Source organism: Lactuca serriola, chromosome 4, assembly GCF_051521515.1.
Source record: "Lactuca serriola cultivar US96UC23 chromosome 4, Lser_US96UC23_V15, whole genome shotgun sequence".
In the NCBI taxonomy this organism is placed as follows: Eukaryota; Viridiplantae; Streptophyta; class Magnoliopsida; order Asterales; family Asteraceae; genus Lactuca; species Lactuca serriola.
Window position 1 is genome coordinate 174,191,753 of NC_136411.1, and position 20,040 is coordinate 174,211,792.

The following is a 20,040-nucleotide window of genomic DNA, read 5'->3' on the forward strand; positions in this document are numbered from 1 at the left end:
TCTTGTTACCGGAGCATGGCGTATCCAGATTCTTGGTGAGATGGAAGCGGCGAATGCCGACTGTGGAACTCATATTATGGAATTGGAGCATCGTATTTCAGAGCTTAATGGTGATCTCCAACGCTCGTAGCAGAAGTATTAACTTCTTGTTTCCGAGAAAGTGGCCATGGAGGAGATCAGGTCTGGTCTGGAAGCCAAGGTTGATTCCCTTTCTCAGGCTAACGAAGGTTTAATGATTCAAGTTGAGAGTTTTGAGCGTGATGCAGCTGATCGTGATCGGGTGATTGCTGATCTGCATTCAAGTATCAATATTGTGCAGTGTGATCTGGACTGGTTTTTACGGGTGGGGCTTGTGCGATTCGTGGATAAGTTGATTGAACATCCGGAATTTACAGGTGTAGTGAGTCTTATTCGTCACGTCGCCTTTGTTGTCGGAGCGGAGTCTATGCGTAATGCTCTGGTCAATGCTGGTCACTCAGGTCATATTGATGCTCCCTTCTCTGGCCCTGTTACGAGTGTCAATGAGGCTTTCTTGGCATTTGCTAGTATGGACCATGCTTCACTGTTGGGGTTGGGCGATTTGGATATGCAGGGAGTTCGTGGTCTTTATGCTTTTTGTGGTTCTGACTGTACTCCTGAAGATATGGCGAGTGGCGATGATGAGGTTGGTCATGGTGATAATATTGTTGTTGGTGATGGGGATACCGTTATTAAAGGTGGTGGTGGTGCGAGTGGTCATGTGGATATCAATGCTGGTTTGGGTGGTAATGATGATGGGAATGACATAGTTGTTATTGATGGGCAAGTTTGTGTTGATAAAATTGTTGTTGAGAACGTTGTAGGTGTGGAAGGTTTTATTGGGGATGTTGGTGGCAAGGTTAGTGCTGAGAATGATGACGATGAGGATAGTGGTGGTGGTGATATGATTGAAGATGTCCAGGTTTCGTGTGCTACCCCCCGGGGGTGTGAAGACTTTTATATTTCTTGTGTGTCTGTTTCTATGTTTGATACTTGTTTTTTGGATTTCCACGTAACAATGTTTTTGCCTTATTTTTCTAGTGATGTTTTTTATATGACTTTGGATGATTTGCTCTATATTGTTTGTTGTGTTGGCTGCTAGATTTAGTATTAATTTCACAGGACTATGCGCTGAGCGTTTAACCTCATGCTGATTATAGAGGCTACATAATGATAGTTCGACGCACTAAGCGTTCTATGAGTCAATGCACTGAGCATTTTATGCGTTGACCATGAGGTTTAATTCACTAAGTATCAAGGCTTAATGTGCTGGTCATTGTTCATTAACCATGAAATTTAATACACTAAGTATTAGCACTGAATGCACTAAGCATTTTGTGAAATTTGATGCACCAAATTTTAGGATTTAATGTGCTGAGCATTACATGTGTTGATCAGAAAATTAAAAACTGAGTACACTATGTACGAATTTCAACATTTTGATTGTTTAGACTTGGTACACTAAGTACAAAGCTTTCAACGCACCGAGTAGCAAAACCTTCTCTTTGTAATGCACTAAGCATTTGAGCCTTGATCCCTAATGCAATGTTTTGTGCTTGTCATTTGGGCTGTCACCCGACACCCGCTTGGTGGGGTGTCCCAACGTTACTCTTCTAATGTGGAGATTTTTAAAAGTAGAACTTCCTTAAGTTCCTTGCATTCCATGTTCTCGTTATTTGTCTTCCCTCCATTGTTTCCAAGGAGTACGGCCCATTTTGGTTTGCTTCGACAATCCTGTATGGGCCTTCCCATACGGGTCCTAGCTTGCCCTGAGGTTGGGCCCGACTTGCCTCATTATTTCTTAGCACATACTCTCCAACTCTGAATGCTTTCTCCCTAACTCTTTGGTTGTAATATCTTTCTGTCGCATGTTTGTACGCGGCCTGGCATATGCTTGACTTCTCTCGCCTTTCCTCAAGGATATCCAGGTTCAACCTCAGGTCCTGATAGTTGGCCTCTTTGTCAGTATGGCTTGTCCTCATTGTGCCTATCATCACCTCTGCTAGAAGCATCGCTTCCGCCCCGTACATCAAGCTGAATGGTGTTTCCCGCGTGCTTGTCCGCAGAGTGGTCCTATACGACCATAGCACCGTTGGTATCTCTTCGACCTAATTTCCTTTAGCCTTCCCTAACAGCTTCTTAATCCCATTCACAATGGTTCTATTGGATACTTCTATATGTTCGTTTGCTGGTGGGTGTGCTACCGATGTGAACCGCTGATTGACCCCCTTGCTGGCGCACCACTCCTTGAACGGGTTTTCAGCAAATTGTAGCCCATTGTTACTTACCGGCATTTTACGTGTGCCAAACCTAGTCATGATGTTTTTCTAGACAAATTTGATCATTTTCCTTCCCGTTATGCAAGCCAAGAGCTCCGCCTCGATCCATTTTGTGAAATAATCCATCGCCATGACCATATATTTTAATCTTCCTGGTGCTTCTGGGAATGGCCCCACTATGCCTATCCCCCACTGATAAAATGGCCAGGGGCTGGATATATTGGACAGGGGCGCCAACGGATTTGCTTGGACCGGGGAAAGTGCTTGGCATTCTCCGCTCGTTTTTGTTAGCTCTGCTGCATCTTGGTATGCGGTGGGCCAATAGATCCCCATCCGGAACACTTTTCTTGTTAAGGCGCGTGCACCCTCGTGTGCCCCTGCTTGGTCTGCGTACGCATCCCGCAGTGCTTCTTTCCCTTTGGCTTCGCCTACACACCTTAACCACGAGGTTGTGAGCCCTTTCCGGTATAACTCCTCGTTGATTAGCGCGTATGAAGGTGCCTTTATGCGTATTCTTTTGGCTTCGTCGTGAGTATCAAGGAGGACGCCTTGTTGTAAGTATTCTACCAGCGGGGTCATCCACGTGGATCCCGCTGTCGTGAGCGTGCTCACCTTTCGTTCCTGTATGCTTCTTTCTTTGAGCACTTCAACCAAAACCTTTTTTGACAAGTGATCAAAGCATGTTGACGCTAACTTGCTTAGGGCGTCCGCCCTCCTGTTCACACTCCTTGGAATCTGCTTGATCGTGAATTCCTTGAAAGACTTGGTAAGTTGTTGCACTATCTTAACGTATCTCTCCATTCTTTAGTCCCTTGTCTTGAAACTTCCGTTGATCTGATTGGCAACCAATCTTGAGTCTATCAATCCCGCTATCGCCTCCGCCCCCATCAGTTTGGCCAGGCATAGGCCAGCAAGTAGTGCTTTATACTCCGCCTCATTATTTGAGGTGTGGAAGTCGAAACGGAGGGCATACATAACTTCCTCTCCCTCTGGGCTGGTCAAGATTAATCCTACTCCTGAGCCCTTCCTGCTAGACGCTCCATTGGTGAATAACGTCTATCTTCGACTGTTTTCTGGGATTTTTTTCACTGCCACGATTCCTTCCCTGGCTACATTTCCTTCTCCAGCGATTTCGAGTAGAAAATCTGCTAATACTTGCCCCTTAATACTCATCCTTGGACGGTAACTAATATCCTGTTCCCCCAACTCAATTGCGCACTTTGTCAGTCGGCCAGATGTTTCGGGCTTGAGCAATATTTGCTTGATTGGGCAATTCGTCAGGACTTCGATTTGATGTGCCTGAAAGTATCGTCGCAATCGTCGCGCGACGTAGATAAGCACTAGCACCAGTTTTTCCAAGGTTGGATAGTTGAGCTCAAGGCCATGTAACGCTCGGCTAACGAAGTACACTGGTTTCTGTTCCCCCTCCCTTTCTACGACTAGCGCGAAAGATATGGCTTTGTTCGAAGTTGAGAGGTATACATGCAATATCTCGCCCAGGATAGGGCTAGCTAATGTGGGAAACTTGTGTAAAGCTTCTTTGATGTTTTGTAGTGCAGCCTCTGCTGCCGTTGTCCACTGGAAGTTACTTTTCTCGATACAACCCTTTTATGTGCTAAACAGTGGCATAACCTTGTCAGGCGACTTCGAGATGAACCTGCTGAGCGCTGTGATTTTCCCATTCAGGCCTTGTGCATCCCTTATAGTGTTTGGAGGTGGAGTTTCCATGAACTCATCCACCTTTTCCGGGCTTGGCTGGATACTTTGTCCGGTAACATAGTATCCTAGGAATTTCCCTTCTTTTACTCCAAAAGGGCATTTCCTTGGGTTGAGCTTCATCTTTGCTTTCTCCAACGTTTTGAACGTCTCTTCGACATCTCGTAACATCTTTGTCTCATCCTCGCTTTTAATAACCATATCGTCGATGTACACTTCAATATTTCTCCTAATTTGGTTGGAGAATATGGAATCGACTATACGCTTATATGTTGCCCCCGCATTTTTTTAATCCAAATGGCATTTTGGTGTAGCAAAATGTACCATAGTCTGTGTAAAAAGTCGTCTTTTCCTAGTCTTCCCTGCCCATCAAGATCTGATGATAACCTTTATACGTATCCATGAAGCATTTTAACTTGAAACCTTGTAGCGATTCCACCTTCTGGTTGATTTCCGGTAAGGGATAGCAATCTTTGGGTCACGCCTTGTTAAGATTAGAGAAATCGATGCACATACGCCACGACATGTCATGCTTTCGTACCATGACGGGATTAGCTATCCAAGTTGGGAAAACTGCTTCTCTCAAGATTCCTGACTCTGTGAGTTTGGCTACTTCCACGTTGATCACCCTACTACGATCTCCCCCTTGGACCCTCTTCTTTTTCTTGATTTTTTTGTACCCGGTTTAATCATGAATTTGTGGTCTATGATTTTTCGATCTATACCAACCATGTCTGTGGGAGCCCATGCAAACACGTGTTTGTATCGTCTGAGGAGGTCGATGAGCGCCTGTCTGGTATGCTTCGGAAGGTTACGACCAACGCTGATCCACTACTCAGGGTATTCTATGTTGACCACCTCCTTCTCGTTCGCTGATCCGCCGCACACTTTCTTGGTTTCCCTTGTCATTTCCACTGGCTGCATGATCGTGAAGCACTGCAGTTGTTTTGGTGGTGTGGCTAGGATCATGGTTGGGCCTTCGCTAGTGCTGAACTTCACTATTCCGTGCATTGTTGATGGGACCGCTCCTAGCTTAAGCAGATCCGTCCTTCCCAAGATGATGTTATTCTCTGCTAAGTGTCCAATTACAACAAAATCTACCAAAACCGTTTTCTATCGTTGTTTGTCGTGGCTGGTCAGTGTAAGGGGCATGTGGATTGTGCCTAACGACCATAGGCTATGCCCTGTAAATCCTACCAATCTTCCCATCGTAGGTCTCAGTCCATCCTTCCACCTATCTGGGATGAGACGGAAACAATGTTCGTAGATGATGTCTGCTGAACTGCCTATGTCGACGTACACTCTGTGTATGACCACGTTCTTAATAGAGGTTTGAATTATAAGTGGGTTATCACCTATCCAACCTTCCAGCCTAGTATCTTGTGCTGAGAATGTAAGCGCTTGCGTTGTGGCCATGAGGCTTTCATGGTCGGTTTTTTCTTCTTGTCTGCCCCTCTTGCCTCGTATCATGAATATTTCTTTGGGTTGAGCGCCCTCTCGCGGTGCTCCTTTAGCGTTTTCGGCGTTGAACTTGGCGCGTAGGCTGCGTGATATCTCCACGAGATCTCCTTTGAGTTTTTTCTCCTCCATTTCTTTCTTAAGGACTGAGCAATTTGTAGTGTCATGTGTTTTGCTTTTGTGGTACTCACAGTACCGCCCTTTTGGTGCCTTCGTCGGCTGCGGCTTATCTGCAACCACGTATACATCTGGTCAGCGGCATCGTCTGTCATCTCTGGAAAACGGCCTGAAGCGACCCAACGGTCTCTTTCCTCGCCCAAGGTGCCTACTTCCCCCTGGCCTTTCTGTGTAGGTTGGCCTATAGTGCTTGGTTGTCATGGCGTTTAGATATGCTTGCTTTGCTGCTTCGCCTTCCTCTTGTCTCAAATATCGTTCCACCCGTTCCTTTAGCTCGACTCTTGTCTGTGGTTTTTTACCCATGAGTTTTGCGATAAAGGACTTGGTAGGAGTCCCCCATGTGAAAGCTCCTGCTATAAGACCCTCTTTGTGTCTTGGTACGTCTAACGTGGCGTTTGTAAACTTGGTGTAGATGCTACCTGGTCGTAGTTGCATGAAATTCGTGAGGAATAGATACTTGAGTTGGCCAAAGTTGTAGATGCTACCTGGTCGTAGCGTCTTGAACCATGTGCCTGCATTTCCGTCGAGAGTTGTTGGGAAATACGTGCACCAAAAACGCTCGTCCAACTTTAGTGACATCATCGTCCATTCTATGTATCAATGTGACTATCCGGATCGGTAGTGGCATTGTAAGTTTTCAAATTGGGATGTTTAGCTGTATTTGGGATTTTATAGTCCAGTAATTCACTGGCAAATGGAGATGTGACGCTTCGCGACAGACAATCTTTGTTGAGGATGGCTAGCGAGCCTTGCGTGTTATACTGATGATGTGTGTTATACGGTTGTGCCCCGGGAGCACCATAGAATGCCTGATACCCTGGGTTTGGACCGTAGAAGACTTGTTGCTGGAACGGCAGCTGAAGCAAAAATCATGAGGGAATAGGTTGAGATTGGGCTGGAGGCTGCGTTGTAGGTTGCTACCGGCCTGCATTGGTGGCTATTATAGGTTCGCCCCATGTGCCCGTCGTAGGGTAGAAACTGGTGACGAGGTTATTATGGTTTGCGCGAGCGGTGGGAGCACTTGAGGTGCGCTCATCAGTATCTGGCTTGGTGATGATATGTGGGATGACAATTAGGTGTTTGGTGTTTGGTTTACCAACAGTGGCGTTGGGAAAACCGGCAACTGGCGTTGTACCATCGGTGTGAAAAATTGCGACATTTGGGTTACTGAGAATTGTGTCTCCATTGACTGGAGTTTCAATGGCGTCTAAAGGGGTGTGCCTAGTGGTACCGTCCCCCTAGTTGGCCATGTTTGTTGGGGTGGTGGTTGAAGGGTTGTGCCCATGTCTGTTTTTGACGATGGAGGTGGCTGTTGGGCTAGCTGTTGACTCATTGGCGACATTGCAGTTAGCACAGAACTTCCCTCCTCTGTAAGTTCTCTGGTGGCCGTTATGGGTGGCGGTATCTCGTCCAACGGTGTCATGGAGCGTATGGGACTGTTCTGAGCTCCTTCAACTCCGTCATTGCAGCCGGACGCCATTGATTTCGTTGAATAGTTCTTTTAGTTTCGTTCTTCGTCGCACGAATGGATGGCGCCAAATGATGTAACCTTGCTTCAGCTCTTGTTCTCTCTCTCTCGTATGGTGCTAGTTGGTATCTGCAAGGTCACAGAAAAGAACAGCCGTCAGCCGCTTCCTGGGAGGAGGATCCCGGAAGAACGCTCCGACAGTCAAGTTAGATAGAGCTTTGGGTTTTTGAGTGAATACTTCTTGAAAGGATATTGCTTACCTTTAGGGCTCCTAGGCATGCCCTTTTATACTTAGTGACCCTACTTTTCCGTACGAGACAAGATCGCTTTTAAGGGATAAGGTCAGAGGCGCTAATTGGAGAGTTATGCACCTCTTTCTGTTAGAGTACTGCCATTGGCTCCGGAAATAATGCCCTGAGCATTTGCCTTGTCGCTTGATCGTATCTTTTGTCTTGGTGCCGGGAGCGTCTCTAGCAGGCGCGAGCATTTCTACGGGGCGCCCTGCTCTTAGGGGCGCTGGCAGGCACTGAGCCCGCTTAGCTTGGCTCAACCAGTGCGCCTGGCTCCTCGGCTGGGTGTAACTATTTTGTGCTGGTCTTGCAGACTACCGAGAAGATTCAGCAGATTAGACAATGACTGCAGACCGCTCAGAGTCGGCAGAAGAGTTACACCAATAGGTGTCGATCTGAGTTGGAGTTCCAGGTGGGGGACATGGTATTACTGAAGGTGTCGCCCTGGAAGGGTATGATCTATTTCAGGAAGAGAGGGAAATTTGGTCCCCGATACATTGGGCCGTTCAGGATCATTGCCACGGTTGGCAAGGTGGCATACATGTTAGAGCTACCGGAGGATCTCAGTCGGTTCCACAGCACCTTTCAAGTTTCGCAATTACGAAAAGTGCGTTATAGATCAAGAAGCAGTAGTATCGTTGGATGATATTCAAGTTGATGAACGCCTGAATTACGTGGAGAGGCCCATGACCATTCTAGAGAGGAAGATGAAGCTTCTACGAAACAAGGAAATACCTTTGGTAAAGGTATAGTGGGAGCATCGGAGGGGATCCTAGTGGACGTGAGAGCCCGAGTCCGAGATGCGGGAACATTACCCGAATCTATTTACTGCAACAGACTTCAAGGATGAAGTCTAGGTCAAGTGGGGGAGAATTGTAACATCCTGAGATTCTTGCAGGTATTTCCGAACCCTCCTCTATCATTACCTTGTCATTTATAGTCCTTGGGGTTGGAAGTGTAGAGTCAAGATAAGTTTAAGGGCAAAAGTTGCAACCTTGGGCCAAGAAGGAGTACGTTGCGCGTACATAAGAGTAAGCTAAGAGTACTAAGGTCCGCCTTAGTATGCTGGGCGTAAACTTGTGTATGCTGGGCATAAACTTGTGGACACTGGGCGTAGTAATGTCAGGATGAAACCCTAATATTTAGGGTTTGGGGGCTATATAAGCAACATTATGAGCACCTAACCTTCCCTTACCCCAACCTCCACTGTTTTGGAGTCATTTTCCCCAAACCCTAGCCATTTCCTTGAGTGTTTGAGCTTATTGAGTGTTTCTTGAGTGTTTTAAGAAAAAGGTGTTTCATCAAGGAGTTGGAGAAGAAGATCAAGCTTGTAGATCTGAAGTTGGGTTGTGCCTTAGAAGCTCTAGAAGGTAAAAAGCTTCAAACATTATGCATATATTTATAGTTCTTGCCATTTTGCTTTAAAGAACCATTTCTTGTCCCAAAAAGTCCCAAGATAGTGCATAGTGTGAGTTGGACGAAAAGAATTGTCCTTCTAGACTCTTGAAAGGGCTTTAAGTGATAAAAATGAGGTCCCAACAGTTGAATGTGTCCCATGCATGGAGTAAAAAGGTCTTAATGGATTAAGACCAAGTATTAAGAGCTTTCTGGACGTCCAAAGTGATAAAGTTCGTGACTTTATGGGTCATAGGCACGTTAGGTCTCTGGATCTGAAGTTTAGGCTTAAGTGCTTAATCCATAAAGCACTTAATAAGATTTTGCCAAACCACTGCATTCGCCTAGCGTAAATCTAGTACGCCCAACGTACTGGGTCAACCACCCGATGGTGGTCAAACATCTGGACAATTATGCCTCGCGTACCAGAGGAGTATGCCCCTCGTACGTCCTCTGTTGGAACTTTGTCAATTGGGCTTCGAGTTTTGGTTGTTTATGGACTAATTTGATTTAGACCTTGCTGGACTTTATGAATAAGATGTTTTGGGCCAAATTTTGAGAATGGATCTTGGGATTAGGCCCAATTAGGGAGTTGGGCCCAATTTGGTAAAATTGGGCCAATAATGGGCTTTACATAAGGACTTTCAAGATTTTAGATTTGGTATTAGGCCTTGGCCCAATAGAGAGAAAGGACATGATGGATTGTGCGGACTGGACTGTTATTTTGTGTATTGACTTAGTATTTATTGTGTTATAGTTCGGGATTTTCGGTGAGATAGCAATCAGAGATTTTTAGTACTTCGGCACTGCTTGCGAGGTGAGTTATCCTCACTATACTCAAGGTTCTAAGGCATCAAGGCCATCCCTTTGGATTATCATATGGATATGTTATGTTAGTATGATCTGCTAGATCGGTATCCTGGTAGATAGGATGGTACTGTGTGGTATGATCCGTAAGATCGGTTTTCTCTTTCTATAGACTGTTATGCGAGTATCTGTTATATGTGCACATATTGTTTGGCGGTTGAGGCTTATCTGCTTTGTGCGAAAGGCAATAGACCTGGGCATTCCAACCTGTTAGTTGTAGGCTGTGAGTATTCAATCCTGAGGATGATTGGACTCATAGTATGTAGACATTCCAACCTGTTGGTTGTGGGACTGGGGTATTCCATCCCGATAATGATTGGACCTATAGTATGCTGGCATTCCAACCGGATGGTTGAGGGCCTAGGGTATTCCAACCCGATGGTTGGTTGGACCCATACTATGTTGTTTATGATTATATGTGTATTATTGTGTGTATGGGTGTTTTGGGGAACTCACTAAGCTCTCGGGCTTACAGTTTTAGTTTATTGTTTTAGGTACATCACGGAATCACGACAAGGCAAAGGTGTGATCGTACAACTCCTCATCTTTTATGCCTTTGTTTACAAGAGACTCTGATATAAACTATTTTGAAAACAAATTTGTAATAACTACTGGCTTTTAAATGTTTTAAAAAGTTTAAATTTGGCATGATTTTTATGGGTGTTACAATGGTAAGGACGTATATGGTAAAGACTTATTTGTTATTTTTAGTTATGTTCCCAATACCACATAGTGCTAGTTTTAAATTTTCTCAGATTTTGTCCTTATGACATTTTGCACATAAAGGACCCCTGCACACAATTCAATTCAATTTTAAATAGACAAAGTGTTGTCCATATACATGACAATGTGTATTACTTTTACCATATGCATATCATTAAGTACATAAAGGTACAAAAGAACTGGTTCCCATAATGTGAATAATAATGCAAAACAAATGAATATAAGTCTTTCAACCATTACCACTGCCATTCATTCATAGGATCATTCTTTCATACAATTTACTTACAATAAGTTGCTGTCAATACTACTATCAAATACAAATGTTCTTAGATTTCCAAAACTATATCTACCATACATTAACCTGCCCTGATCATGTACCCATACATCCAAAAACCAAAACATTTCTAATGTGATGATCATCTACCCATACACTATCTAAAAGAGTGTTTGGAATTATATATAATCAACCATTAATACTAGCATATAATCAGGCACAATTCAAGCACACTTCGGTCACATCCCAATGATTGTAATAAACACAACAAGGATCAAATACTTAGCACATCCCATGTAAGTCTTCAACATAACATTTTCCTTCTTCAACTCCATCAACTCTCTCTCTCTCTCTCTCTCTCTCTCTCTCTTTCTATCTTTCTCTCTCTCTCTCTCTCACTCTCAAACTTCCTTCTCAGCTTCCCTAGCTTGCTGCACTTTAACCACTTTCTTCTGAGCGTTCACAACTTCATTATAGTCTTCCTTTCTGCATAGCTCAAACATTATCTTATAAAGTTGGTATTTGTAACATCCCTCCTCCATTTCATTGTCTTTCCACAGGGAAAATTTACATTTTGGACTTACACTTGACTGGTTAAAAAGGAAGAACACAATTAGGGTTACGATTAACAAAAGTATGTACATTTTCCAGCTAAAGATACCAAATAAAGTGTAAGTAAAGAGAAGGAATACTCACCAAGGATTTTTTTGCAGTTCCAAAACCTTCGACCTATGTTATTGCCAGTCCACATGGTCTTTTTGAAGATGATTCCATCTTTATAGTCACATGGGAAACATTTTTCATCATCACCATGGTGTTGGAGACGAAGGCTGTTGACAATTCGAGACGAGGCAGACATGCTTTGTTTTTAACGATCGAGAAGAGGGTATCAGAAGGGATAGAATAACCTAATTTGGGGTACGAACATATTACACTTGGTTCGATTGAGGGTTCCATTTAAGGAAGCTATGCCACCGTATACGGCGACGTGGTCTAGCTTAAGTCTATATATGTAAAGACATGTCAACATGCGACCCATAAACCAGATGCATTTTCAACAAAACCCTTAATTAGCCGGTATTTCATAACGTTAAGGAACAATTGAGCACAAAAAAGACTTTAGTGACTAAAATGTGGAAATTCGTTAAACTTTGTTGTGCTATGGTGCCAAAAACCCAAAGTATATACATATAAAGAAAAAACCACAAAACCACACTTGTTATTATAAGGCCATCCGTAGTACATAGGACGAACAACGAACCACGAGGACCATCATGAACCACGAACTAATGTTGGTGGTGTATTGGTGACTAGGGGTGTTCAAAACTAGATATCCGAATTTCAGATATCTGAAAATTCGGATAGTTAGATTTTAATATTCGAATCCGTACCCGAAATCCGGATATCCGAAATTTCGGATACAAATTCGGATATTAACTTCGGATATCTGAAAATGTTGAACTTTAAAAAAAAAACGTCTACAAATATTTTTGAATCTTTTAAAAAGTATTTTATACATCACATCTAGTAGCCAAACAAACGTTACCCAACAAAAAATGTTCATGTATCCAAATTTAAAAATGTTCATTTATCAGTGTATAAATCCATCGTCCGTGTTCATACTTCAAAACTCACTTTAAAAATTGGATTCATTACCACCCATATACAACTATTGAATCAGGCTGACAAAAAAGATGAAAATAAATTGAAAACCATGTTTGTAAATCACTCCATATTGTTAAACATTTTAGTCTAATTTTCAAAAAACAAAAATACAACTTGAAACATTGAAATATGGAAGGAAATACACAAACTGATGATTTTATTTTAAGAACAACTTATATTAAAAGGGTAACCTTTGAAAAAAAAGGTTTAATGTATTCGTAAGAAACCATAAAATTGAAAATCGAAACTGATCAAATATAAGAGAGAATGAAAAACTAATCTTGAAGCTAAGTAAGTAAATTGATAGGTAAATCACAACAAGATTAAACAAAAATACATTATATAAAAAAAATTAAAAAGTTATATACTTTTGGATTTTCTGATATCCGAAATTAAAATCGATATCCGAATCCGAATTTGAAAAATCGAATATCCAAAAATTCTGATATCCGAAATTTCAAATAATTTTGGTTTGGATTTTCGGATCAAATTTTTCGTATACAAATATTTTTGAACACCCTTGATGACGACCACGAACAAAAATAAGAGGAAAGAAGAGAGAGAAAAAAGAAGAAGAAAGAGAGAGAAGAAAAAAGTCGATTGGTCGTGGTCCTACGTTCCCCCACCACCAATCACCAAAATAACGCTTGACCACGAACCAACAAGATAGTGTGTATGGTTATTGTCCATTCGTTGAATGTATTGCAGATAGCCTGACAAGAGTTAAAAACCTTTGAAAATACATTTCCCCGGGGGTGCATGAGATTACTTTTTAAACCTAATTTTTTTTAAGTGCTTTTAAGAAGAGAAAGTTAAAAGTTTGCTTTAAAAAATGTTTGGATGATATTTCTTAACTTTTAAATGCTTTTAACCTTTTAAAATGGCAAAAGTTACAAAAGGATATAATTTCATAACTTCAATTTTTTTTTCTTGCTAGCAAAAAATTATTTTAAAAATTCCCTAACATTTTTTGAAAATTTTAACTCAAAAAAAAAATAAAAAAACTAAAAGTAAAAAAGTTGTTTTAAAATCATTCCAACACCCTCCTAAAATATATCGAGTGGTGAGTTAAAAAAAAGGGTATGTTTTACCGAGTTTTTGACGGAAGGGGTGTTTCTAGAAAAAATATTTACCGAAAGAGTATACTTTTAAACATATTTACCAAATGAGGTAAATTTGTAAATTATTCTCAAAAGAAATCATTGCCCTACTCCTCTGATTGCGCCTACATCGTGAATCCTCCAAACGACTCGTCCCCGGCCACATCAAAAGGCTCTCAATCGATGCTGCTCACCTCCGGTGCTCACCCCTGGCGCTTCCTCCACGCTTCTCACCTCCGGCCACACCAAACGACCCTCAGTCGACCGGTTATCTCCGACGATCCTGCCGACCTCTGCTGCTCTATTTCCGACGTTCATCTTCGTTGAAGCCTTCGTCATCCTTGAAGTCGTCTGTCAACAATCCAGAGCGGTTATCGACATAATGGTAAACATCAGTTTCTTTCCTTATTTTTTGTCTATAGCTTTCCATCAAGTTGATTTGCAAAATATTCATTGATTTGTTTCGGTGGGATTGAATAGAAAAAGAGAATCGTTTGTGCAAACTTAAATTGGTGAACTGACAATCGTTTCTTCAATTATAATTTCTCTATCACATTCTAATCCAGTTTAATTTTTGTTTTAACCTTCAAGATGTTTGTAATTCTATAAGCATATAATCTGTTTGATGAAATGACTTAGTGTGATCTTCTTTTAAAAATAGTATATAAGTACATTTGTCTATGTGTTTTGTGATGAGACAATCTAACAAAATCTAGGATGATCTATAGCTCCCATAACTTTTTACCCATTTGCATCAATGACGACTTGCAGATGTTGAGTAATTTAAAATTAGGTTAAAACTCAATATAAAACCCTTGGATTCTTTGATCTTTCTAATGTGTGTGATGCCAATGCTGTTGAGATGCCGCCTTCTTCCTATGGTGTGTGATGCCAATGACAATCAGCAAGAGTTTCCACACGATTGCATTTGAGGTTCATATTCTTTAACACATTTGGCCTTAATGAAAGAAAATACTAATCCCAGCTAGATATGCTTCAACTAGACATGTTTTTTCACTTAAAATTAGAAACAAAAACTAATTTGAGCAATCTATTGAGACATAAAAAATAAATAGAACTCCAGGTTTCCTATTTACAATACTTAATATGTTTTTCTGTGTTTTATGTTAATAATATATATTTATGTTGCAGTTATTGCTCAACTTAAATTGAAACTACTTTGACAATGGATGAAGAAGGTGCTTGACGATGAAAACAAAATTGGATGGATCTGACGTGCTTCACAATGTTTCTTGACGATATATCTGTCCTTTTTTTTTTGTGATTCAACATTTTTTTGAAGTGAAGATTATGATTGGAATCATTGTTAATTTTGTTTTACTCAGAATGACAATAATTTTTTATGCGATTATCTTTTTAAAGTGTACATTAGTATTTATATAAATGTATGTTTTTTATTTCTTCATATCCATTTATCAAGATATAGAATATAAATTTAAATAGACAATATTGTAAAAAACTGTGAGTGAATTATATGTATTTTGCCTTTGGGGGGGGGGGGGGGGGGGGGGTAAAAATGGTATTTGTAATTTTTCGTTTTTGAAAAAAGTTATTAGAAAAAAGTTTAGAGAATGTCAAAAAAGTATATAAATAAAAACAATAAAATAGAATTCTAAGCTAAAAGTTTTAGAAAATACAAAATCTTGAAACTGTACCTATTTGGTAAATATTTTTAAAACTATACCTATTTGGTAAATAAAATTTTTAAAACCACCTATTTAGTCAAAAACTCATGTTTTACCATTAGCATAGCATTCGCTAGATCTTCTGCAGGTGAATTCCTAACTCTCTCGGGATCCATAGCCATAGCCCGAGGCCTACCGGCGGCACAAGCACTCCCCTATCTTGGTTTAAGCCCGACCAACGCTCAATGGAAGAACAATCTAGTTCTACGAACCCTCAACGAAGTTTCACCCGAAAGAAACGGAAATTAACCATAGAAACTGAACCCTTAACCCTAACCCTAATCCCAGATCACACACACACTTCCAATCATAAGCAAAAACAGGGCAGAGGAAATTCTGAGAATCGCAAATGGGTTTACTCTACTCGTGATTGCTCTAATCATAAAGGTTCTACAATCTATCTTTATGCACTCTGGATAAAGTTTGTATTTTTATTTGTTTTGAATTCATGTAATCGTGTTGCAGATAAGTTTGTATTTGTATCGTATAATATACTGGGTGTTGAAAATGCTTCAAAACATAAGGATTTATACATTAATGTTCCCCCGAAGTTTCTGAAATGGAAACATAGACTACGGGTTATACGCAAGGAGATTGCTCGGTATAATCCTAGCGTTTTGTGTTTCCAGGCAAGTTTCCATTGTCTCTCTTCATGATTTCAATTCACGTCAGTGTTAATTACTATAAATATCGATGATAAAACTTAAAACCTCTATCAGGAGGTTGATCGTTTTGATGATTTGAATACAACTTTACAGAAAGATGGATTCAAAGGAGTTTACCAGGTTTATTTTCAGTTCCCTGTTAATATGATTTTACTCTGAACTTCTATTAAATCTCATTTATTTGTAAGGCTCGAACTGGAGAAGCACGTGATGGGTGTGGTATATTTTGGAAAGATGAAATGTAAGTATACATTTTCTTTTGAATTGTGTTTTGTTACCTTTACAGATATCATGATCATAATATAATTATCTATTCTATGTTTGAGATAGATTTTGAATTGTGTTTTCTTACCTTTACAGGTTTTCCCTTATGCATGAGGAAAACATCGAGTTCAAGAACTTTGGTCTTCGTGACAATGTTGCTCAATTTTGTGTTCTAAAGGTATCAATTAAAGATGCTATTTAACAGACAAACTTTTTACAAATATGTCACGTTATTTTTGCATTTTTTGTCTCACTCCCACCCACAAAGGTGGATAGACTGATAGAGACTCACACTTGATCTTTATATGTGTAGAAAAGACATAAATACCCTCCTATTGAGTCTTGAGTGTTTCATATTTGTTCTAATCTTATTTCTTCTACCCTCTAAAAACACACAGATGAATGGGTGTCAAACACATGTTGATGACACTGAAAATCTAAAGTAAGTTATCAGTTACTACTTACTAGTTTTTGTTCTTTAAGCCTAAATGTTTTTTTTTTTTTGCATAATTTAATTATTTTGCATATTTATAGGACACATCGAAGCATATTGGTTGGAAATATACATGTGCTTTTTAACCCAAGTCGTGGGGATATTAAGCTCGGTCAGGTACTTAACAAAATTATTATTATTATTATTATTATTTTTATAAAAATGATTAAAAAAGTGTATTGTTTAACATAATCATACAGTTTGAGCAAATTTTGACACATTTGACTTTTTTTTTTGACCAATAAGGTACGATTATTTCTTGCAAAGGCTCATAGACTTTTGGAGACATGGGGCAATATACCAATTATACTTGGTGGAGATTTTAATAGTATGCCTCAGGTATTAAATTAAATATGATTATATTGTTTTTTTAATAGTATGTATAAAGTAGAGTTAAACCTATACATTGTATTTAAATATATATTATAAAGAATTTAACCAATCTATATTTTATTTCACTTAAACATTTGTGTGTCCTCATCTATTCATATTTTTTTTCAGAGTGCAATGTATCAGTTCATAGCTTCATCAGAGGTTTTTTTTTTTTTTTTTAGATGCAGAGTTTTATTTACTATGAATCTATGATGAATATCAATGTTTAATACTTTATGTTTATTGATTTATTTAAATTTTCTTCTCAGTTAAACATCCAACACCATGAACGCAAAAAAATATGTGGGCAGAATTGTCCATTACATTACCCAACATTTCAGTGTCATAGTAATTATTATTCTTCTAGGTCTGTTAATCCAATTATTTTTTCACCTCTTATCTGTGCAAAAGACGTAAATGCCCTCCCCTCCCCCTCATCGAAAATTGCCTTAGAAAGCTTCTTCACTGTCCAGCTATTTTTGATAATGAGAACAAGGACATTTACGTCTTTTGCACATATATAAGAAATTGCATTTTGTAATATTTGTCCCATTTACATGAGTCCTTTTTTAAAAGGTGGAATAAAGAAGAAATAAGGTTAGCAACAGGAACAAAACACTCAACTTACCTTAAACACAAACTAAAACTCACAAGTGCATATCATGGAGTTCCTGTAAGTTTATTATTTTCTCTAATTTCCTTTTTATCTTTTTAAATTTTGTTTGTGCTTCAGTGTAATTATGTAATTTACAGTTTCTATATGAATTGATTATGATTTTTTTTAAGGCGACATGTTTGACAAGAGATGAATATGGAGAACCCTTAGCAACATCTTTTCACTCCAGATTTATGGGGACAGTTGATTACATATGGTAAATCTAATTACATATAGTTTATCCTAAAAGTTGAGTGCATATTTTTTTGGCAAAATGCAAGAAATAGCAAACTTTTTGTTATGTAGGGACTATTTTTGTAATTTTTTAAACATATGGACTGTTTCTGTAAAAAAATACACAAGGATCTTCTTTTCTGTAACTTACAGGGACTTTTTTCGTAATTTATTTTCTACACAGGGGCCAAACGTGCCAACATACAAAAACGTTAAACATATGGGTTGTTTTTGTAAAAAAATAAACTTTATAGGGACCTTTTCTGTAAACTACATAATTACAGGGATTAAATCCGCCAAAATGTAAAACCTTTGTTGCGGGGACTAAATCTGCCAAAATGTAAAAGCTGTATTGCAGGGACTAAATTTGTCAAACTGTAAAACTTTTGTTTGTAGGGACTAAATCTGCCAAAATGTAAAAACTTTGTTGCAGGGACTAAATCTGTCAAAATGTAAAACTTTTGTTTGTAGGGACTAAATCTGCCAAAATGTAAAAGCTTTCTTGTAGGGACTAAATCTGCCAAAATGTAAAAGCGTTGTTGCAGGGACAAATCTGTCAAAATGTAAAACCTTTGTTTGTAGGGACTTAATCTGCCAAAATGTGAAACCTTTGTTGTAGTGACTAAATTTATTAAAATGTAAAGTGTTAGGGACTAATTTTATTAAGCTTTTACTGTTCATAAGAACTTTACTTTTAATATATACTATAGTATAATTACTTATTAGGAATTTGAATTTTGAAAAGTCCATCCAATCATAAAAGCAAAAATTGCGTGTATTTGGAAAAAATTGAAGTAGGATGCTAAATGCTTTAATAGAAAAAGTGGAAGTAGAATGCACTTAAAAAAAAAAATAAATAGATAAATAAACAGAATTATATTCCTACTTGTTGCATTTATCTCTATATTCTTTTGCTTCTTTGTATTAAAACAGGCATACAGGGGACCTTATGCCTTTGAAAGTTCTTGAGACATTACCAATTGAAACTTTGGAAAAAACAGAAGGGCTTCCAAGTAAGGTAAATAAATGTATACCTTCATTGCCAATTCTGATTTCATTTTTTTTTGGCTTAACATTTTACAATATTTTGAACTAATTTAATTTGTTAGTATGTCATCAGTTACATAAATTATTTTTAAACATTAGTTATCTACAAAAATGTGATATTTACTCGTGTTGTTTAGAGATGGGGAAGCGATCATCTTGCTCTTGTGTGTGAGTTCGCTTTTGCTGATGCTGATATTGAAGCTCTGGATATATAATGTTTCTCAAGACACCTACGTAACTTCAATTATTCTAGTTTTAGAATGTGTACATTATTAACTTGTAGATTGTATTTAAATATGAAAGAAAAAACTGTATTTTACTCTAAATTTTATCTGCTACTTTTGAAATAAAAAAATTTGTCCAACCAAGCGGTAATAATGCCTTACATAACTTCATCTCCCGCCACATCTTGCTTCCCCTCATTTCTTCCCTTCCACTTAGGGGTGTTATTCAGTCGGTATAATCTAGGGGTGTTGATCAGGTAAAAATTTCGGGTGGTTTGGGTTGGGTAGATCGGGTTTTCCCTTAAAATAATAATAACCGATATCCGGCCTATAATTCGAGGATTTGAGTTTTAGGTCAGGTCGGGTATTTTGTTTTAGGTCAGATCAGGGTTTGCCTTAAAATAATAGTAATTGGTTATCGATTTGTTTGATTCGGTTTAATTGGTTTTTTAACCTCGAAAATATTAACTAAAACCGAACCAAGTAAGGTTCGATTTTAATTAGTTTTCAGTTTAGCTTGTTCGGTTTATACTAAATCTAAGAGCATGTTAAACTCATTTTTTTTGGGTTTTGTAATTTTTTTGATATATAATTTAATAGTTATTTCATTCTTGATCAAATCTTAAATATATACCCTAATAGAGACATGATTTGGTGTCATGTCATTTGTTGTCTCAAACATTTGGTGCCACATAAGTTTGCCATTGTTGCCATTTGTTATGAGGAGGACCTGGTTTGTCATTCATGTCATCCAACTTTTTTTTTTAAAATAAAAAAATATAAAAATTAAAAAAAAACATGAATATTATTTAAAATAAAATTTAAGTTCTCATTAACCATAAGATTGATAATTTTCTCTAATAAATGATTTTTTTTGCATTTGTTACACTCTCATTCAATTTGTCAAATGTTACTTTGTGGTTATTTTGAATTAATTTTTTTCTACATGT

General features: G+C 38.8%; 3 protein-coding genes and 1 long non-coding RNA gene across 6 annotated transcripts; 2 read left to right on the forward strand and 2 right to left on the reverse strand.

The window, feature by feature from the left end:
- Window positions 1-2,345: 2,345 nt before the first annotated feature.
- Window positions 2,346-3,098, reverse strand: LOC145099013 (uncharacterized). The gene has a single exon (XM_079036600.1). The coding sequence runs from the start codon at window positions 3,096-3,098 to the stop codon at window positions 2,346-2,348; it is 753 nt and encodes a 250-aa protein (XP_078892726.1).
- Window positions 3,099-5,126: 2,028 nt separating this feature from the next.
- On the reverse strand, window positions 5,127-6,227 carry LOC145099014 (uncharacterized). Its single transcript, XM_079036601.1, has 2 exons — window positions 5,801-6,227; window positions 5,127-5,701 (listed from the first exon to the last, which is right to left on the reverse strand). The coding sequence occupies exons 1-2, from the start codon at window positions 6,225-6,227 to the stop codon at window positions 5,127-5,129; spliced, it is 1,002 nt and encodes a 333-aa protein (XP_078892727.1).
- A 7,301-nt stretch (window positions 6,228-13,528) lies between these two features.
- Window positions 13,529-14,858, forward strand: LOC145100448 (uncharacterized). Its single transcript, XR_013705053.1, has 2 exons — window positions 13,529-13,815; window positions 14,583-14,858. It is a non-coding gene; the product is annotated as an uncharacterized LOC145100448 (long non-coding RNA).
- Window positions 14,859-15,186: 328 nt separating this feature from the next.
- LOC145102949 (DNAse I-like superfamily protein) lies at window positions 15,187-19,230 on the forward strand. 3 transcript variants are annotated; one of them, XM_079040470.1, is made up of 14 exons: window positions 15,187-15,523; window positions 15,602-15,765; window positions 15,856-15,921; window positions 15,990-16,042; window positions 16,162-16,243; window positions 16,464-16,507; window positions 16,600-16,675; window positions 16,805-16,897; window positions 17,060-17,092; window positions 17,200-17,297; window positions 17,507-17,603; window positions 17,717-17,802; window positions 18,753-18,837; window positions 19,004-19,230. In XM_079040470.1, the coding sequence occupies exons 1-14, from the start codon at window positions 15,322-15,324 to the stop codon at window positions 19,079-19,081; spliced, it is 1,257 nt and encodes a 418-aa protein (XP_078896596.1). In that variant the 5' UTR covers window positions 15,187-15,321; the 3' UTR covers window positions 19,082-19,230. The 3 variants fall into 3 exon arrangements, with proteins under 3 accessions (XP_078896596.1, XP_078896597.1, XP_078896598.1); XM_079040471.1 differs by lacking the exon at window positions 17,060-17,092; XM_079040472.1 differs by lacking the exons at window positions 18,753-18,837; window positions 19,004-19,230 and adding an exon at window positions 18,291-18,485.
- The last annotated feature ends 810 nt before the right edge of the window (window positions 19,231-20,040 follow it).